This window comes from Limanda limanda, chromosome 19 (genome assembly GCF_963576545.1).
Source record: "Limanda limanda chromosome 19, fLimLim1.1, whole genome shotgun sequence".
NCBI classification, from domain to species: domain Eukaryota; kingdom Metazoa; phylum Chordata; class Actinopteri; order Pleuronectiformes; family Pleuronectidae; genus Limanda; species Limanda limanda.
In genome coordinates this window covers 612,876-634,679 of record NC_083654.1, presented here as the reverse complement: position 1 = coordinate 634,679, position 21,804 = coordinate 612,876, and the positions used below count along the sequence as shown (strand labels likewise).

The 21,804-nt window shown below is 40.0% G+C and overlaps 1 protein-coding gene across 2 annotated transcripts in view; it reads right to left on the bottom strand.

The window, feature by feature from the left end:
* Positions 1-18,962, bottom strand: part of phf14 (PHD finger protein 14) — an 84,541-nt gene extending 65,579 nt beyond the window's left edge. For both annotated transcript variants that reach the window (XM_061093211.1, XM_061093212.1), the window contains exons 1-9: positions 18,891-18,962; positions 17,314-17,424; positions 13,434-14,185; positions 12,260-12,392; positions 5,786-5,945; positions 4,732-4,843; positions 2,812-2,949; positions 1,699-1,845; positions 741-1,011 (exon numbers count right to left, since the gene is read on the bottom strand). In XM_061093211.1, coding sequence (XP_060949194.1) covers positions 741-1,011; positions 1,699-1,845; positions 2,812-2,949; positions 4,732-4,843; positions 5,786-5,945; positions 12,260-12,392; positions 13,434-14,185; positions 17,314-17,424; position 18,891 — 1,825 coding nt within the window. In that variant the 5' untranslated portion in view covers positions 18,892-18,962. The remainder of the gene's footprint in view (positions 1-740; positions 1,012-1,698; positions 1,846-2,811; positions 2,950-4,731; positions 4,844-5,785; positions 5,946-12,259; positions 12,393-13,433; positions 14,186-17,313; positions 17,425-18,890) is intronic.
* Positions 18,963-21,804: the final 2,842 nt, after the last annotated feature.

Here is a 21,804-nt window from a genome sequence, read left to right as displayed (position 1 = left end):
CATGAACACCAGATAATGTCTGGAAAATAGGGTCTGAACATTATAAGGACTATGACTTTCACTTATAAACAAGGCAGCAACAGTGTGCTCAGTTTTCCTTGATTAGTAATCATTTTTACCAATCCAAGCTAATCAATTTCCATGCCATGTTCTTTATGCGCTTTTCTGGTTGTAGATATCTACAGCATCAATTAGGATTTTAATTCACTACAAGACTTTAAAAAGTGGAGATCAGAGGTTTCCATTTTAATTTTCACGTAAGCTGTTTACTACAGCTAACAGGGTAAAATCTGGAGAATTGGCTACAGAGTTTATCCAGAATTTGCCTTTCACACATCCACAACACAGTGGGAGGTTCTCTGCCCAGACGCGTTGACAATAGCAACAAATCCTCCGCATTAGGAGCATAGGAGCAGCCAGGTGCAGCAGAACTAGGCATGAAGTGACGTTTTAACTCCACTGCGGAGATCATGTGATTTTCACAGTCACCGGTGTCAGCTCATAACACCACAAACTCTATTGACTTCAGTGTCTTATCCTGGGTTTTTTCAGACATTATACCAGGAGGCCAGGCTGAGAAAGTCTGCAGAGACTGCAGAACGTCTCACTCGGACATTTGCGTCCACACACGCACTGCTGAGTTCAGTGCATGTCTGAAAGCAGTAATATAGAGACATCTCTATCCAACGTCATGCAAGAATAACTGACAAAAGAACACTGGCAAATAAATGAGTCCTTACCAAGGTAGTAGTTGACAAAGTCTGCTGTGAGGGCAGGCTGCTTGTGTTTCCTGCGTCCGTCCATGCTGGCGCTGGTGTCAGACGTGTCCACTGGGAAGATGTCGGTGCTGATGCCCATCAGCTCTGCCTTCCTCATCAGCTTCCTGATGGCTGAGGCACTAGAAGTGAGAGGGCGTGGCAGCTTTTCCCGGGGCACCCACGCCTGAGGCCGAGTGTTCCTTGACAACTCTGCTTTTGCCCTGTACTGCTGCAGGCGGGTGGTGATTCGGGCCTGCAGGTGTGACAGACAATTACATAGACTAAGGCCCAATCCCATTTCACCGCTTCTCCCTACCCCTTAGCCCTTCCCCTCCGTTTTTGTGTGTTCTCGTGTAGGGGTAGGTTGTCCCGATTCTTGTTGGGAGGGGGGGGGGGGGGGGGGCTAAGTGTTTAAGGCTGTAGAACCCACGAAAACTGCGATTTTTCAGACCCACACTTTAAACCAAACTTCAAAAATCAAATCTATTCGCATTTTCTCGTGATTTCATACGATCCGTATTTCATAAACAATAACCAAGATAAACCAAGGATAATTAAGGAGACTTGTTTCCAATACTTAATCCTAAGCATGATTTGTATTATTTAATTGTTCTCTCTTGCTTGTCCACCGATGACTATTCCCCTGTTATTGATTGTTATGAAATAGGGATGTTTACTCCCCCGCCCCTCATTATACCATTTGAGTGTCACAATTTCCACCATGTACTCACAGTTTTACATAAATATAACTGGGACTTATGATGAAACATAAATTGCAAACCCAAACCTGGGTATAATCTCCACTCCTCCACTGAACACTTACCCAGTAGCAAAATGGCCAAGCTTTGGGCAAATGGCTTGAGGCACAAACACGTATGCACATTTGAAAAGTTGTTGTGGGCTTTGGCTGTTGCAGCCGATATGAGTGAATGAACCTTACCTGAGATTCAGGAGTAAGCTGTCTTTCTCTCTCCTGCAGAGAGACCTTACAGTAGGATTGCAAGGCCAGATAATTCTTCCTTTTCCACTTCCTGTCAAAGCGGTCTGCATGCTGTTTGCAGTACGCAAAAAATGGGTCTGCAATATCCTGAGGAAGAAGAAATAATATACATTAACGTAATAAAACTGAAAGACTAATTAATTAAGAAAACAGGGACGGCTTTTATTACATCGGACTTTCACATCCAAGCTGCCTCAATTTCTCACTGTGACACAAGGACAAACGCAGAAGTAGTTGTTCCAGCTGTTGGCTTCCTGGAAACCATTTAAGATGGACAAGCTGCAGGGGATGGATTCAACAGTTTGACTTGTTGATAACCTGAACCTTTGTGTCCACTTATTAAAAGTTCCAGCAAGCAAATGGCTATTCTGGAAAAAAACAGCAGCATTTCGGCTAACTTGGTGAGGTATCATAGTTGCTGAAATCTTACTCTGAGATTAGCTTGTTAGCAGTTAGCGCAAACTCAAACTCCACCAGATCAAGTTCCGTCCTCAGAAAACTATACATCACATGTATTTCCTGTGATGTTCTGCTTCAAGAATCCCTGCAAAGTGTCATATAGGACACAGTGGTCAATGTTTTAACCAAGCTGCCTGTTGCTCACAGGTTTCGGAGGACTGAGGCAGCAGTGACCTAACAGACAAAATGAGCATGATCGCATTATCGTGTACGTTTTTCAGAGCTGCTGGAACTTAACACGTTTCTGTTAACTCTGATAAACCAATACGCCAAATGATGAGTCATTCACAGTTAAATCAGAATGTCCAAAGTGTCTGTTAGCGGTAGAGTAATTATATTCAGGTAGGACATATCTTGTGATTTCTTATCCTAGGTGTAAATCTTACAAAGATGAGATTCGTAGGTGTGACAGACGTTTAGCTAAAAAAGGTATTGAGTGGTACTGCACCTGAAATATTTTACGTTAAGAGAACACAGATAGGACATTTCTTCACTTTAGTGTGTCATTCAGACAGTTGAACGACATTGAAACTCTTTAACACCTCACAAAGTGATATGCTATCATGTATTGAATATCCAGGTTACTCCGCTTACCTCCTCTGCTGCAGCCTCAGACAGGAGCCCCTCCCTCTGTGCACAGGTCACATGGAAGTAGGACCGACACATCCCTGCATCACAGCTGATGCACACACCAGTCCTGGCAAAACGGGCATCCTCACAGAAACTGCATTCCTACAGGTAATATAGTTCAGAGAGAAACTTCAAGTGCCATCTGCGACAAGGAAACATTTAATATTTCTCCCATTGTCACACGGATTGCTAATTTATCCTAATATATGCCATTGAGTTCATGAATCCTCCAAAACAATGCAGTATATCAACAGTCACTAAACACCATAGGAGTATGAAATCTGGGTGGATTATATAAAAAAATTCTGTTCTTCCTGGAACTAGTATCTGGAAAAAGTCTCTTTAATTGACATTCAAAATGTCCAAACACACTTTCAGCAACATTGTCGTGTATGCAGCAAGAAGAGGAGCATATCAAGCATGCCCCAATTCAACTATGTAACTGTAGACTGCTGTTCATAATATTACTTACATTTCACCTGCTTTCCCACCATATGCAAACAGATTTCTCTCTTCAACTAACATTACCTTGCTGCTACCTTGTGATGGCTGCTACGTGTACTGATCTGTTTGTGTGTTCCCAATCTATAAAGCTTAAGCTGCTGGTTCGAGGGTCTATTTTGCTCTCTTTCTGCCTGTGAGTAGTTGCCTGGTTATCAATCAAATTAATTATTATGGTGCTTTGGTTCCTTTTCAGCTCTTTACTACACACATTCCTTTCTCATGCATACGTTACACTATCGATTCCACTGGATTCCTTGGCCAGGTTGGGCTGGGTTTAGTTTAGTTTTGGTAGATGCTTAGATGGGAGGCACACCAGATTTGGCAGCTTAAGTGTGTGGAGGCAATTGTGCTCTTCTTGGGAGGTTGCATTTGTTTGGGGCTGAAGAATAAGTGAATGTTGCCACCCCTTGACAAATGTCTCTGGAGAACGACCCTGGGAATTGTGCAGTTGCTTGTTTGCATGTCGTCTCTTAAACCTTTTTGTTTTCAGTGCCAAAAAATCTACCACAAGGCTGATTAGATTTGGTCTATTACATTTGATTACGCAGTTTGTAGGAAAATCAGTGGTTGGTTTTGCCATGTGGGACGCTTACTAATGTACATTGTGTTTGGTATATAATGTTTGCCTCTTTTCATATGCCCATATTCTTGCTGTATTTTCCTCAATTCCTTTGTTGTTGAGCAGCAAAATTAGTTGCCTTTGCTGCAGTTGGAGGCTCAGAAAGGTAGGCACACTGCTTATCTAAATAAGGAAAACATCGTGGAGGGGACGTGCAGGAAGTTGATGATCCTGTTGTGTGTGGTCAGTTTAAAAATCTCTTTGGATGCGTTAGTAGGTATTTGCCTACATTCAGGCATAGCGTATTGGTTGATCTGATTAACAAATATCCCTTTTTGTTTGATTCACATCTCACACTCATCTGCTGGAAATGCTATTGAGGAACACTAACCCATTTCTGCAGCCTTTTGGGGACACTTTAATTCCAATCTTTAATGGTTTGAATGTCGCAGCCTATCGGGGTATTGTTGCTGATCATATTCATTCCTTCATGGCCACAGTTTACCATCTTCTAATGGCTATTTCCAGAGGCCTAATGTTCAATTTCACAAAGCAAAATACTCTCTTTCATGAACACTTTAGGATGTGGTAGAACAGATGATTGGCAGCAACTGTAGTTGAGAGTAAAGGGAGGCTCTGTCTAATACTAGAGTCGTGTTCCCGATAAATTGCTTGGTGAGTGCATTAGGATATAAAAGTCAGGATAAAGTAATCCAAAAGGACATCTGAAACTGGGTCCTGCAGCATGTTAAAGTTGTCAGTAAAACTTAACAGAAGCTATGCATCAATAAGCTGCATCAGTATGTAAAAAGAGTACTTGCCTTGGCCCCGTATTTTGAATAATTCATTTCTGTGAGCGTCACTGGTCGTAGTTTATCAATGTCTCCAAATGCTACTCCAGGAACATAAAGTGCACAAACCACGTGCACCCATCTGAAACGAAGATAAAGAAAATCAAATTGACTGATAAACAGGTTTGGTCAAGAGAAACAGTACAAAATACATATTAGTAAAAAACATATTGACGTTAAGAGTTTTGTATGTATTGTACTTATACATCTTTCTTTTACTTTGCATCTTTTATTATTGTATATCTTTTAAGTAATTTTCTACCCAAAAACACTGTAAATGAGATCCATCCCTCAATGCTATTTTAAGGATAAAGATAAATAAATATAGTCATAAAAGGTGTCATTTAAATAAATCAAATAATGCATGCTGACTTAAAGGAATGTCATTTAAAATGATCAAAATCTATGATACTGGATACTTTTGTATTCATTGTAGGGATTACTGCAAACAAAATAAATTTAATATCATGAAATTGGCTGCAATGACTTGCCCAGACACTTCAAAAAGAAATGGATTCATAGATTTATGTAGCCCCAGACTCTTGACTACAGTTTGCTGTGACACAATTTCAAATGCGGACTTTAGGGAAGAGAATCCGAAGTCCAATATAAAGATATCCATCTCTGGCAAGCAACCGCTTCACAGTTTAATTTGCTGTGTTTTTCATGCTCTAGTGAAGTAGTAAATTCGGGTGCAGCCTGGCTGAGGAGCACTATCAGCGATAACGTGGCTGAAGTCTCCACGCTTCACATAACACACTCTTTTCTCTCACTCCTTTTCTTCCTCTATCTCTTCTCTTCCCTCCATCCCCTTTTCTCATTCCTCTACCAGTTCTTTCTCTCTCTAACTTCCTTTTCTCCCATGCACTGAATATATATATATACACAATTTAGATAGCGTTTAGCTGCCTACAGCATTTTGACCAGTGAAGGTCATTAGGTGATATTTGTTTCTGAACGAGATCCACTAGTTGGCCTCGTAATTGGCCACTGACCAGCTGGTCAGTGTGTTGCTGTATCTCACCTCCCAGCATCCGTCTCTTTGAAGATGCCATCCTGGTTGGGGCACAGCTCACAGCTCGGAGTCACTCCGTTTTTACAGGCGTCACAGAACCAAGGCTCAGTCGAATTCTCAGAGGCTGAGCTCATGATCGAGTCACTTTCGCCATCAACACCATAACACCCTGGAAACACAGAAAGGGTTTGCCGGTATGGCAACTTCAATTAAATTGTTCATTAAAGGTAACATCAGTCATCTGATTTCCTATTTGATCGCCTCAAATATAGAGCAGTAATGTGAACATCACAATTTGTCACTACTACTCAAGAAGCAAAAGAAACATTGGCCAGTGAGTTAAGTGTTTCATTGGACAGAGAAGCTCATTTGAAAGCACAAAACCATGACAATAGTATACAAAATACAGCGAAAACTCAAAACTTTATTGTCTCTTTTAAGAGTAGAGGGGTTCCAGCTAAGCTTGCCCCCTCTGTTACTCTTTCTCTCTTCCATTTCAATAAAAAACAAAAATGTACCTTCATTAGACAGTCTTTGCAGTGCAAAATGATTTTTGATCTGGTTTAGTGTTTTGAGAGCTGGTCTTGAAGATGCTACAATTTAAAAACCAATCACTATAGTTAAATACTGGCATTGCTTTATAATTTGTATTCAATTGACACAAATTTGCACCCTTTTTTATAGATTACTGTACTCCACAGAACATATAACCAAAAGCTTAGCTTTTTTTATTCTTAGGGAAGTATGTCTCTCTCTCTCTCAATTGGAAACAGATCCAACAGCTTTCTGTCCAGAGCTGTCAATCTCCTGTGACACTGCAGCACCAAAAAATGAACATTTAATACAAAATGTAGCCTTAGAGAAGCAAGAAGATGCAAAGTGAAAGCATTTCAATGTTGTCCTCTTAATTTTCTGAGGCTGCCTTAACAATTACGAGGCTGATGTGGTTTCTATGGCAGCTATTACACCAGACAAACGTGCTCTTCCCTACCAATGAGTGCAGCAATCTGTACTCTGCCTCCATAGGGGAGATAACATTCTAACTCCTAATTCAGTCATCCAGCCTTCAGGCTTTTTTAAGAAATAGGAAAGACTCACAAATCAAAAGCTCAATGTTCTGCGTGCTCGTGCACTATATGCCACACTGGGGAGCTGGGCAGCCAATCAAAAGCAAACACTGGGGCAGGCGGATTTATTTATTTCGCTCTAACTTTGTTTGGTGGGTCATGTCCTTTTCTGATTAAGAGACCTCTTGCTGTGTGTCATGGTGAATCACTAATTTTGGCCTCTTTGGGACTGGGGGTATTTTCAGTTTTTTCTCAGGTTCTGGTCCGTTCCTTAAGGTCAACTCAAAGAGATAAACCAATCAAGCCACTGATTACTCCACAGTGCAAATTATGTCACAGCTGGATTCCATCTTGACCTTCAAAACAGAAGACCTACTTAGAATCGAATTACCCGAGATGTGGGTGTAACTACTGCCTATTTCTACTTCAATTTTCCTCAACAGTGTGTGGCAAGAGCAGGGTGCTGGTCCAATATAGTAAGCAGGTACGACTGGAATACCTTTGGCAACAGTTGGGTGCTTCATCTTCACTGATTGGACTTTGAACTGTGGAACTGGGGGTTATGAATGACCACCACACTGGCTTAACCGTCTTAGGGCTGAACCGTGGCACAAATCTTCGATGTTCCTTTTGAACTGAGATACAAAGCTCAGACCGTTAAGCTACGGGTTTCTGGCTAATATGAGCTAAGCTGACAAAAAGTGATGACTACAGGATAGCTTCATAATCCCTCAAGGAAAGATTATCCTTGTCAGAAATGACGAGCTTGGCAGAAAAAAGAAGGGGTAAGGTACAGTCGACTAAACCAGGAGAAGTACTTTTAACCGCATTGAGATTTAATTAAAAAAAAATGCTTGCTTGCCGTCAACAAAGCAGGTGTGGATGTATTCAGAAATAGAAATATAAAAGCATGTTTGCATAAAGACATTAAATAAATGTAATGGAGGGGGCTGATTGTCCATGTGATGAGCAAGCATACATTGTATGAATAAATTGGTAAAAAGACAAAAATAAATGCAGATGGTTCAATACAGACTCAAGAGCCATTCATAGTTTTATGAGAGAAAATTACATAATGGTGTTGAGGCTTTCAGTTATCAGATTTCCACCCTATTGAATACCCATATTGGACATCACGCTCTTCCACATGAAAATGCCAAACAAGAGGGAATATCAAACTTGGGAGAATCTATGACAAGGAGAACTCAGGCTGCTTGTGTGGACACAACACCTTGACAAGCTAGTTTGTGTCGTATATCTAAATTTTCATACTTTATACAAAATGTAATACTCAGATCTATGGAAAAAAAAGGGGAAATTCCCAAACATGGGTGATATTAGGGATACAAAAAACTCATATTATTGTACCTACAAAATATCATCAATATCTCTGTAAATATGACCTTTTGAAATTTTAAAAGACATGGTGTACTTTAAATGATTCTGATGTATTAAGATCTTTTTCTTCTTCCCAACACGGGGCGGCTGTGGCTGAGGGGTAGAGTGGTCGTCCTCCAACCTGCAGGTCGGCGGTTCGATCCCCAGTCTGACCCATCTGTATGCCGAAGTGTCCTTGGGCAAGATGCTGAACCCTGAATGACCCCCATAGAATAACAAAGTGCTGCTAATAGATGCACTGTATGAATGTGTGTGTGAATGTAAAACTGTACTGTAAAGCGCTTTGAGTGGTCATCAAGACTAGAAAAGCACTATATAAATACAAAACCATTTACCATTTACCATTTAACCCAGAGGTAAAGAATAATACTGTTCAAGATAATAATTTCCAACTACTATGAAGCAATGACACAAAACAAAAAGGTAGGGCTCTTTTATGATATGATGAAAAGTAAAAAGAAAAGGTTTGGATCAATATGAGTAAGAAGTAATAATGAATATTAAGTTTATAACATTTGGGGAACTAAATACATTGAAGGTGCATTTGATAATATTTTACTCATAATTGGGTATAAAAGTCAGCCAAATTTTCACATCAGAAAAGAAAGTTGGTGATTGGATATTAACATTTACATTGTATACAGCAACCAATTACTGATAAACAAAAACTTTTGTCCCTTAAGTGACAAAATTGGCAACCTGGATTTACATTCCATTTAATATTTGAGCAAAAAGAGCCTTCTTTGGCATTTAGAGTCAAAGACAAATGAAGGCAAAACTAGACCTTGTGCACTAGTATTGCATCTGTACTGGCAAGCATTTGATTATTGTTAGAAAGGTCAGTAAGAACAGAACTTCTCCATGTGCTCCATGTACATGCTGGCTTTGAGGAGACCTGCTCACTCCATCTTTTGATCTCTCACCCATGTCCTGAGTGCCTACCTTTCATGTCAGTCTCTCTTCTCTTCAGAGAAGGAGTGATGTCTAAGGAAACTGGTGTGTACACAAGAACAAAGTGAAGCACTGGAGTCGAGGGTCAAGACTGACTCCATATACCGACAGCTCAGCCTTCTTCCCTACCTCAAAGTCCTTCTTGACCTCATTTTAAACAAGCAACTGTGTCTGATAGACCTAGTTCACATGTTAAGTCCACCTTTTTAGCAGAGGTGCATCTCTGCTTGTCTGTCGCTCTTCGCACAAACAAAACAATTATTTATTTTGATTAGGGCTGCCACTAACGTCTATTTTTCTGTCGATTAATCTGTCGACTATTTTACAGATTCGCGATTAATCACCGAGGGTTTCGGCGTTGAGTCTGTCGAGTTCGCTTAATAATGTGCCTCCTCTTATTGGTCCACAACATACCAACATAGGGGCTTCCTATTAGGTAAACCTACATGTCAATCAACTGTTGTGAATAACATTGATGATACCTCGGTCTATTTTGTCCGCTCGCCGCAAGCGTATCGTGCCAGGAAACACACTGGAAAATGATTTTAAACGATATCAATGTTCATATTTTATATGATATAAATAATCAAATATGCATCCCATACTTTGTATTCTCCTTATGTTGTCCTGGAGTTTTAATTTCCCCAATTTTCCCAAACACATAATTAAATTACCCCTCTGCCCATCCACTAAAGCACACAAGCAGCAGATAGACAGAGAGAGGAAGAGAGAAAGAGAGGGGGGAGGGGGGGGCTATGAAGACCATCATCATTTACCCCCAAACTAGTACATTGAACGGGTTACATACAACAACAAGCGGAAAAAGCTGAATGGTTGGCTGACCGGCGCTGAGAAATGTGCGTGGCGCTGGGCGCCTGCTCACGCTTGAGAATAGTGCTGCGCAGTGCAGCGCTTCGGCGTCCGGTGTAAACCCGGCGTTACCTAATGATACTGAAGAAGAACATTTGTAAAATGAATTGAAATTAAACGTTATAGAAATCGAAAAGGTAAATTCATCATTTGTGTGGGTCCGACACATCGGTTTAAAATATTGATGTCGACTAATCGCGGCAGCCCTAATTTTGTTACTAACCGTCAGTGTCGGATCATGAATCCGGATTGTTTCAGTCACTTAAACCCTGATGTCCTGGCTCTGCACATCACGTATCGTGACACAAAGTAAACTTCAATGATGTTCAGATCCTAATAACTTCTGGTAAGTGATGGTGTTTATTGTTAATGGGTAAAGTGAGCGCAGGTCAGCAGGGTGAGGAGGGAGGACATGCATCAGGGTAATACAGTATGGTACAAGGATACCCAATTCATAATGTGTTTGCCCTGATCCTAGAGCATCATATGCTAAATGAAAGTAGGGGAAAACTATAATTTATTCACTCTATATTCATTGAGTGTGGTAAACCTGTAACTACACTAACTAGTATGCCAAATGTCAGCGGACCCACTTTTTACTCTGTTTACCCAAGCATTTTTTATTCAGTTCATGGGGTAGGGGTTCCTGCACCAGAAATTCTAAACTAAAATAAATTTCTTATAAAACCTGGCCACATCAACAACTGCTGTTACTGGAGAAAAGAACACACTTCCACTGCCAAGGTGAAACGACCCTGCCTCAGCAGCAGTTCTTCATAATCAAATAGCTCGATCTCAGGGTGGCAAACTTCCAGCTCAGCTCTCCTCAAAATAAATGCATGGAATGGCCTGAATTCCTTACTGCTAGCAACACCTTAGATCAGAGTGCAATACTTAAAACTACAAAATATGAGAACAGAGAGGAATACATGTATGAGTCAGACGCCAAGTATGCAATAATACAAGTTAGTTTCTACAGTCAGGAATATTCTTGCCATAGTTTTTGTTTCTTTTGTCTGAGATCTCTGAATTGCTTACACAACTGCTGAATAACATGTAACTGAGAGTCTAGAAGGCAGCTGGATGTGACTGGAGGTTTTTCATTCTGCCGTCAGGACTTAGTTCTCAAAACCTGAATATACTGAATCATAACCCTCTACATGTATACCACTACAAAAGTGGTTATAACATATTTTTATTTTTGTTGTTGTTTGATTGGTTGTTTTTTGTGGCAAATTAAATGTCCCTTCAATGGACACAGGAATGTATTGGAGGAAATAAGGGTCAAGTAGGGCTGGCAATATATATTTCAAATTTGATTGTATTAACATTTGTCAAAAAAAATAAAAATAACTTCTGATTGTGAAAAAGTGAGTTCTCATGTTGACATGGGAATGAATGATCTGCAAGACTGAGAGGAGATGCACATCCCTTTGGTGGATTGTAAATATAAAGAAGGGGCGAGCTGAAATAAGCAGATAATTCAACAACAAACTTTTAGTAACTATAGCAGAAAGTTCACAACCTCATCTAAAGAGAGATAATTGCCCTCTGAACATTAAAAAACTGTCAGTAAATGGCAAATTCGTATGACTATCAAATTGGTTTGCCTTCTTATAGACATAATGTGCAAAAACCTTTTTTTGACCAATTCTTACAATACAATAGAACAATAGCCAAAATATAATTTTTAATTTTCAATATTTAATTTTTAGATTTATAAACAATCAAATCATAAAAAGAAAATCCTAAAAGTGATATCTCGGAGAGGGCGACTGAGAAGTAAAATGTGTATCACTGTCTCTTTGTATGAATTGGAAACTTAAAAAAAACGGAAGCATGCATTTGCTTTCCACTATTGGACAGTGTTGTGACAGACGGTGGCTAAGCAAGGCCCTATATGTGAAGACACATGTAGTCGCAATACAGTCAAAGTTTATGAAGTAATAAATTACATTTATCATTTATTATTTCATAGTCCTGATAGACAGCCTGGGAATATAGACTGCCTAACAAGCCAACTCCAGATACAGGTCTCTGAATCATTAATGTACTCACAGAGTTCAATTTTAGTAGCTTTTCTAGTTTAAGGGACCTGGTATCTTTAACCAGACTGTTGCCTGACATATATTTATGGTCTAAGGCGCACCCTCCATATGTCAACATACCGATGCTTTGAACCAAATATGTAGCGTACCTTCGTGCACGGTGACCCCACAGTTGTCACACTGAATGATCTCGTCTGCGTCCTCGCTGTTGTCCCCCAGACACACACAACAGATGAGGATGTGCTGAGTGCTCCAGGTCTGGGACCTGTCCAGCATGGCATCCTGGGGAATCCAAAACGAAAGACACATGTAAGAAGTATCAAATAAAAGATGCAGTTTCTTGATATTATTATTAATTTTAAAAGGTCAGATATAATTCTCAGGTAAATACAGTATTTGCAATGGGAACAAGCAAGCAAGACTAGGGGTCTCACCATGGTTTCAATGCTAATTTGAGCTCTTTATATTTATCATTCAGATGTGAATTTGGGACTCGGCTGCAGTTCCATGTTTTCTGGTTTGTATGTAAATCTTTCTAGGATACTTTTAACTTCTCAAAGCCACAGTTCTCACATGTCTGACAAGTATTTTGTTTGCTGCTCTAGTATTGTGGCAGGAAACAATTTCCCAGCCTCTGAAACACTTTTATTATAAAAACAACCCCTTTTTTATAACTAATGGATGAGTTGTATTAAACTCATTTATTGAGTTGTATTAAACTCATCCATTAGCAATGAACAAACACACACAGATATACACACAAACACGTACAATAGGAGTGATGAGCGCGGTCACAAATTTACTCTGAGCCCTGAACAGCTGGGAGCATTTCGGTGAGAGCTGTTTTGCTCAAGGGAACTACAGCTGTGGATCTTGAAGGAGAAGAAGCTCTGTGCCAAATGGTTGTAAAAAGTGAGGCCCTCTTCTGCAGCCACTATGCTTTGAGCCCTGGTTTGGTGTCCTGCACTTCCTAAGAAAAATATATATATTGCTAAATGTGTCTATCTGCTCTTTATTGCTCGGCAGGTAGAGGACAGTTTGTTTATGAAAGCACCGTTTTATTCTTGCTGGCAACAAGGCTGATGAGAGGGAGCTTGCAGCCTATGAAAATCAAAACGATGAGCTAAAACAGGCTCAAAAATGTGTTTCTCTGGGTTTGTCTCCACAAGTGATACCTGCCAAATTGCACAGTCAATTTGACCCACTGTTGGTGTGAAAACAGGGAATAGTGCAGCCTTAAATCTGCTTTGGAGTAAATTCTCTCTACACTCGACCAAACATCTATCATTCCATTACTGTGCCATTGTGAGACTGGAGTTTTACCTCATTGCCCTTTCCCTGGGACATGCTGTCATTCGTAAGCTCTTCATCGAAGGTACTGGTGTTCTTCGCCTTCTTCATGGGCTTCTTCACTTCTTTGTCAGTATCACTGCTGCTGTTGTTGTTGTCATCACCATCTTCCTTGTCATCGTCGTCGTCGTCGTCATCGTCATCGTCATCGTCATCATCATTATCATCGTCGTCATCGTCGTCGTCATCGTCACTTGCGCTGCCACCCCCCTCTTCATCAGTGCCCCCTTTCTGGGTGGCTGCTTTGCCTTTTTTCTTCCCTGCTGTGGGTCTCCAGTCATTATCATCCTCGCTGTCATAGTCGTCCATCTCATTTAGCTCTTCCATTGTGGTGAAGTCCAGCAAGGGGCGGTTCCTGCGGAAATTCCATTTCTTGGGCTCTGCCTGATTCTCGTCAGTGTTCACACTGCCAGAGCCAGAAGTGGAAGCGGTATCAGCAGCTGCAGCGGGCTCGGGCTCAGTCTCAGGCTCTGATGTTTTCCTGCTCTTGCGTCTGCCTTTAGGCAGGGTGACAGTAGGTGCGTCTTTGGTTGGGCTGTCTGACGAAGGCCGCTGTTTGGTCTTTTCTTCTTCTCCTGTTAAGTTTTCATCAGCAGCCAGGTCTTTGGCCTCCTCCTCGTCTATACCATCGTCTGCAGAGGCAGCATTGTCCGATTCGCTTCCTGTACCTGCAGCACTCGCTTTAGACCCTTCTTCATCACTGCCATTGCCTGTGCCGTCTGATCCTGTCAGAAAAATTAATCAAAACAGATTAGAAGAGTAGGAATAGGGTCATTTTCAAAGGCTTGGTTGGTAGCATTTCTAAGGAAATGTGTAGGCAGGTGTGTTTAAATTTAACTCAAAATAAAAACTATAATTACAAAGGAACAAATTTTAAGACAGTCCCGCCATTAACATACTTTGTGGGGCAACCAGGACCTTGACCTTTGACCTTTGTCTAAAAAATTTTTATCCAACTTCGAGCGAATGTTTGTGGCAAATGTGAAAGCATTTCCTCAAGGCGTTCTGGAGATATTGCATTCACAAGAAAAACATTTATTTGTGAGATCACAGTGACCTTGACCACCAAATTCTATTCAGGTTATCCTGTATGAATATTTGTGTCTCATGTAATGATACCCTCTCGGGCATTAACGAGCAACAACACAGCAGGGTGTTAAACTTACTAAACAAACCTCAGCTAACTGATATACAGCGGCAAGAAAAAATAGTGACGCATTAAGAATGACCTGTTTATTCTGCAATATTGGTTATAAGATGTGACAAGTCAACACCAGTGTGTCATACAGAACAATGTCAGTGTGGCCAGTGTCAGTGAGTGCGTTCAATAATGAAATGTTCAGTTCAAGCACATTGTATGTGTCGATACTTGCGACAAAGATGCAGACCAGAGCACATTTTATCACCAATTAATGCAGAAAAACAGATTCCCTGACATTTTCTTGCCACTGTAAGTACGTGATGGAAAAGGAAGTCAGCATGACGCTGGACACTGACGGGCAGGTCAGTTTGTTCCATTGGCCTCTCCAACCATCTCCGCTCTGGTGCTGACTTTCGATGAAGTCAGCAAAACCACTTCTGTACCAGACGCGGGTACGCCCTGCCTTACTTCCATCCAGTATGACTGAGTGTTGGGCCGACAGCGTGGTCAGCAGCCAGGCAGGACAAATGCTGCACAACGCACTGGGATTTTATGATGGAGCTAAGAACAGCACTAACACTCCTCCTTTCTCTGACTGTGCTGTTTTCACATCACAGCTGATGCACAAATGCAATAAAACAACAGACAAATGTCGGCTGATATGAGAGTTTAGTGAGGGGCGGCTGCAGTGAAGGTGAGCTGAACTGACACTGGCAGGGCAGTGAACAACACATTTCTTATATTTGTGTGTTAAAGCACAGTTATAAAGCCGAGTCTTCAAAAAAGAATAAAATAGGAGTTCAAAAAATTAACCAATAAACCACAAGCACGTGACAAATTAATACAAAGAAGATAATCCAGTCTGATACTTTGGTTTCAGATGCTGACTCGGAAAATCTTTATTTGGGGGCAGCCCTAAAAACGCCCATTCGTAGGTTAAGGGCTTTCAGCCAATTCATTTTTTCTGCATCTTTATGGTCAAAAGGGTTAAGTCAGCTGCTAAGGTCTGAGGGGATGCCGACTGTCCACACAACAAATCCAAAAATGGGAGATCATTGCCTTATCATTCCCATAATTTTCTCCAGAGGAGGTGCATGTGTTATCGCAAATGTCGTAGTGAGACACTCCGTAGTCTACATGCTTTTAACACGCGACAGACAGAAAAATGAATTGTGTCTATATATACAGTATATATATATATATATATGTAAATACTGTCTCCTCAAACAGGTCCCAGACAGTTTATCGTCCTTTAAAAAATGGAACGATAGCTTAGTAGCTGTACTATAATTGGGTAGTTGACAAATAAGGGTGAAACAGTATTTTTTTAATAAAGTTCTAATAAGGATTACAGTTGTATGAAATTATAATGTTCAAATGCTGAATTTTTTAAACTGCTAGTGTTCCGTGGATTTTTTGTATAATTTCATTGTGGTGTGACCGGCCGTCACACCACAGGACATTTTCATCATTTTGAGTCATTGCTATACAAGACTGACCTTAGCTATTATGCTGACTGAATAACAACACAGTTTAACCTTAATATGTTTAATTAAATTTAAAAAAAAAACAACTTAAAAATAAATTTTACAATCTTTTTTAAACAAATTTTTAACTACAGCCGTCACACAGAAAGAGTGAAATTTATGAAATTAATCAGAGGTTAACAGTCACCTTTCAACATACACAGTACATTCCAACATCTGGGGGGCTTCCTGGTGGTGGGATAAACTAAGGGCCCCTAAAGTTGTCCATGTAACTGCCGTTTCAAAAATCTGATTTTCCATGTCACGCCACAGGACAGCATTTGTGTTACGAAAGTTATTTTGCTGTAAATACTAATATACTAGTTTTGTGCATATTAAAACCTTATATTAATAAAGTCATTATATACAATATAATGCCAAGGCAGTTTTTACCTGCTCCAGATAATTCTGGTTTATTTTGTTAATATGTAAGTTTAATGCTTCACCTATGTCCCGGTCACACCGCAGGACATTTTGCGTATTCACCTTAAAATATAATCAAAACATAACTGATATTTCATACAAAATCATAAGTTTAAAACAAAGTACCATAATATGCATCACATCCATGTGTTGTTTAAGTGGTTAAATGCATCTAAATAAACATTAACACTTAATTACAGAAAAATCATGCGTCATGTCATCCACCTAATTACAGTTTATCTTTTTGATTATGAAATGAGGGGAACTCTTCCATAAATCAACTTTAATCCCAAAACCTAGGTAAACATACTGTACAGAAAAACTGCCACAATACCATTTTCCATTAATCCGGTAACTATTGGTGAGTCTGCATTTGTTCTTTTTGGACAAAGTGCAAGGTAAGCAGTTTTCCAGATCGCTAATCACTAAGCTTCACCACCGATGCTTGTGTGAACCCACAACTCACGAAAAGAAGTTCAAACTGGCCCTGATAAACGTGGTGTAATGGAAACTACATTAGACAAAGATCAGTAAATAAATCACGGGCAAAATTGTGGGAAATGTGTTCTTCATTAAAACTAGTGCCAGTAAGATGGTGACATTTTTTTGTCATCACTTGCAACATTAGGTCGCAGGATACGGACTGTTGTCACAAGCTGTTTTTGTGTACACAATAGCTATGTATTGCAATGTTTCCTAAGAATATGAAATTACATTCTGTACAACTTAAAAGGCGACAGGATGTTTAACAGTCCATGCTTACCTGAGGCATCTCCCACTTCAAAGTCACTGTCATCTGAGCTGTCATAATCCAAGGCATCTAGGAGGGAGGCAGCGAGTGGCTTCACCTGCCGGCGCTTCAAACTGCGGTCCACTGGCAGAGGAGAATCGCAGAAAACAAGGTCTGAGTAAACGTATGTCCAAGCAGTACATAACACATATCATCCAGTGTAACATTATGGCATCAGATACCAGTTTTAAACAATATTTGTTGGTTTAAGTAGTGACTGTCATTGAAACACAAATTGCACCCTCTTGCTTCAGTTTGTAGGTGAAGAGCAGAAGCACACGTGTCAAATTGGCATACTAGTAATGATGATCATATGACATTAAAACAAGAATGATATAATATCAGTAGTGGAGGGCAGAATCTGTTGTGATGATAATAATGATAAGCTAAGAGACCCACAGCAATGACAAACCATACAACATAAACATTGAGGTTTAGTGGAAAGGAATATGTTTGCCAGTGAACATGAGTTGGATATTAGTATTGTTTGTGTGTGCCAGCAGATTCACATTGGGTTAAACTACAGTAGATACAACACACAATACCACATGTTGAGAGCATCAGCCATGTTGTGCTCCATGCATCTCCCAAAGTTGGGTAAATCTGCAGCCTAAACTTCACTTTATATCTACTGTAGCCCCAATGGTGCATGGTACAATCTGAGCAACACTAAACTTCTCTGTGGCTTGTGGAATATGGTGTTTTGTGTCAGATTGTCTTTCTAATTGTCATTTAAAGTTGTTCTGCCTGTTCTTAATTCTATTATTGAGCATCGATGTCCTGAGTCAGACCCTGGCCAGCTCCTTCTCCATCAGTGCTTTGTGAGTTGTGGGTGTTGATCGCTCTCCTTCCTGTACAACCAGCCCCGCGACCGATGTTTGTTCAAACATTGCTAACGTGAGGCTGAATCACTGTGCTTAATTTAATATAAAGGTAACAAGTTTGATCGGATTTCGCCGAACAGCCTGGTGAGATTCATGAACGCTCCTCACATGAACACTACGTTTAGCGATAGCATAGTGTTAGCAAACAGAGCGCACCACTGTAGCTCCGCAGCTATCAAGCAACTGCACAACACTGTACTATAAACTGCGGATAGCAAAGTCCTGCTCCTTCAAACACAAGTTAATCATGTCGACCCCAAAAGCTACAGCGTACATACTTATTCTGTCTGCTTAAAGCTGCGTTGTTACATCACCTCGTCAACATGGGGAGCTAGCTACTTTGAGCTAGCATTAGCTGTAACAGTAGCATTCAGATTACATTACGTTGTTATGTAAACCATTGAGGCAGTTTCACGTATTTATGATGATGCACATAACGTACAGGGTAGGATTTACACACGACACGTATAACACATCAGTGTTACCATTAATAGCAACCCCACTTGCTCGTCACAAAGCATAGCTGGTCTAGCATAGCCGGCTAGCTGCTACTTAGCAGCAGTTCGAGCCTGGAAATTATGTTATTGTTCGGCTAACGACAAATCTAAATCCACACAATCGTACAGAATCTAAGAGGAAAATTGCAGCGTGGAAAGCAGCACTCACTTTGTGGTTCGTTTTTACTACAAGGAACGAGGCAGGTCTCCTGTTAGCAGCATGTTATGTGGACAATGGAACACACGGCAGTGACGTAGACACGACTGGATGTTGTTACCATGGGGACATTAGGATGAAGGATGAAGCTACAGGATGATTACAGAAAAAAAAACAGACAAGCAGTATAGGCCTAGAAATAAATTAAAAATACATATATTATGTATTGTTTAATATTTTAGTTTAAACAGTTTTTACATGTAAGACTCCATATATATATATTATTGCAACAACACAACACCAGTGTATACTCTGTATAGAAAGACACTTTGATATATGTATTCAAAAACATAAAATATAGTTTATTTATAAACCTATATTATATATGTGATGTGATTGAAAGCTTGAGACTGAACGGTTTCACCACCTGATTCTACAACCAATAACAGAGGAGAGCTTATAAATCGTCTCTCTAATGTACTTGAATTTTGTATTGGAATACTTTAGAGTCAAATACAATGTCTCAATATGATTACCAAGAAAACAAACCATAAATACAGAGTCCCCAAATCATCTTCAGACCCTTGACTGAGGGAGATGAACAACATTCTCTCAAAAGATGTTCCCTCATGTGTTATTTTTCTGATGGTGGTAGAGAATGCTATCTGACACATCAGCCCCAAATATGTTATCATTGCTGAGAATGAATCAATTGACGTGAGAATAAAGAAACTAGTATGCTTGTTAACATGTACCCTGTGACTGTAGCATTGAAGCGGGGATTGAATATGAATCCAAATTTGGATATTATCACAAAGACATACACTAACATAGGTTAACGATTGATAGACCAACAAATAGCATTTTATTGAGTGCCACTTCCCTGTCTTTTCATTTACTCTTTATGTGGTATTATATATAATATTTTCTACTTCATCCACTGCAGCAGTGGAGGAATGTTAATGACTTTTTCACTACAGCTGCTATTCTTTTAACCCTTACATACTGTTCATAATCCATGCCTTGACACCACCCGTTTTCAGAGACAAACAGCTACTATCATGTCCTTACTTAAGACATGAAAACATACCAGCCATAATGATTTTAATACATTTTATTTAAGGTGAAAATGGCAAGTATATTCTGGAACTGTTGGGATTTATTATATAACCATGTATAACCATAATAATTGTTAAAACTGAGTCACTCGAATGACATTTTCTGCTGCCATCCTGCCTGCAAGTTGATGTGGAAGTGAAGTGTGGAACTGAAGTGAGAACCAATATCGTTTTTCGACATAAATGTCTCCCTTGCTGCCTGCTCCACTCCCTCACAGTTTTCCTCCATGTTGTCTTCCTGCTCTGACACATCCTACTCTAAATCACTATCTGCTTCCTCGTCTTGGAAGATCGAATAAAGGGCCTATTGCACAGTATGACTTGCTGCCATAACCTCAGTCACTGAAATGGCAGCTCACGTACCTTTATAATCTCATGACCACCCAACACCTCTGTGATCTCAGTTAGCTCAGAATAAATGGATTCTAATTCTTTATTTTTAGATAGATGGCTTGTGCTTGCAGGTGCAGATCTCGTGTTAGGGGCAAGGCATCCTCTGGCCTCTGTATGACTATATGATCACTCCTATGCTGTTTTACTCTTTCACTGTCTGAGATTCCCCCATGACCCTTCAAAGACCAGCAGGTGCCTGTCTCTGAAGGAACCTGGGCAGATGTGGTGGGAACAAAGACATTTCTTGTGAGAGTGTCACTGTCCCCCTTGAACTCTGTCATCGCTGTTCCTTAAAAAACAAACACAGACATGACACGTACAGTCCACCCTTTCAAGATTCCCTTAAACCACCATTTTCCTTGATTTGACGCTGGTGGCTCTAAAATCCAGCCTCACTGTACAAACATTTGTAGCACCTCTATGTCTTGTATTAGTATAAAATGTATGTGTATTTTGGATCATTATAGGAAATGTCATCAAATTTCAGGCTGATAGAATGAAATTTTGTGTATTTTTACTGTTGCCAGATGTCAAAAAAGGGTCAAATTTAACTCAAACATTATGTAAGGGTTAAACTGTTGAGTGCTATGTTGTAAGATGGTTTCTAAATTGTGTTGAATTAATGAATATACAGCCATGTAACATTGGTTCGTGTGTGTTCAGCTGTGGCTTGTTTGCAAAAATATAAGCAATCAGTTTGGAGGTCTAAGCACAGGTGGATCCGCCTGCTTGGCATTTCTGCCTGACGCACCGGTGCTGCAGGGTCTTCAGCTCCGAGCCCCCCTTCACAAGAGTGTTATCACTGTTGACAACTTGAAGAATTTCAAAATGTGTGTTAGAAATGAAGGATAACTGTAAAACACTGCAAAGAGGTTGATAAACCTGTATAGTTGCATTTGCAGAAGAAAGTTTATATTTCAGCACTCAACATTGGCTGTTGGCACAACAAAATCCAGTACCCTGATATCAACTGCATTGCATAACTCAGGCTTATCAGTCCATGTCGAACCTTACAAAAGAGGGAAAAGAAGCAACAAGAAAAGCAGGGCAACAGAAAAGAAGGAAAAAAGACAAAATCGAACTCCATATAGACAAACATTACAAGAACTATATGACAAATCATTACATGAGTATCTCAAACCACCCCCAGGTCTATAAGTTGCTTTTAAATGAACATGTGTCACAACATATCCAATAATATATATATTTTTAACAATGATAAACATTTATACACTGTGATATCTGACTTCATCTGTTTCCTGGGTAACAATTAAACAATGTAATTCATCCCAATACATCAAACAACTACAATAGCCCTTTGCACATAATGCATACAGTACCTTCATGAAACCACATTTAAATTCACTAGGAAGATTCCTGCATCCACCCCCTCACCTGGTTCCTCACACAAATTC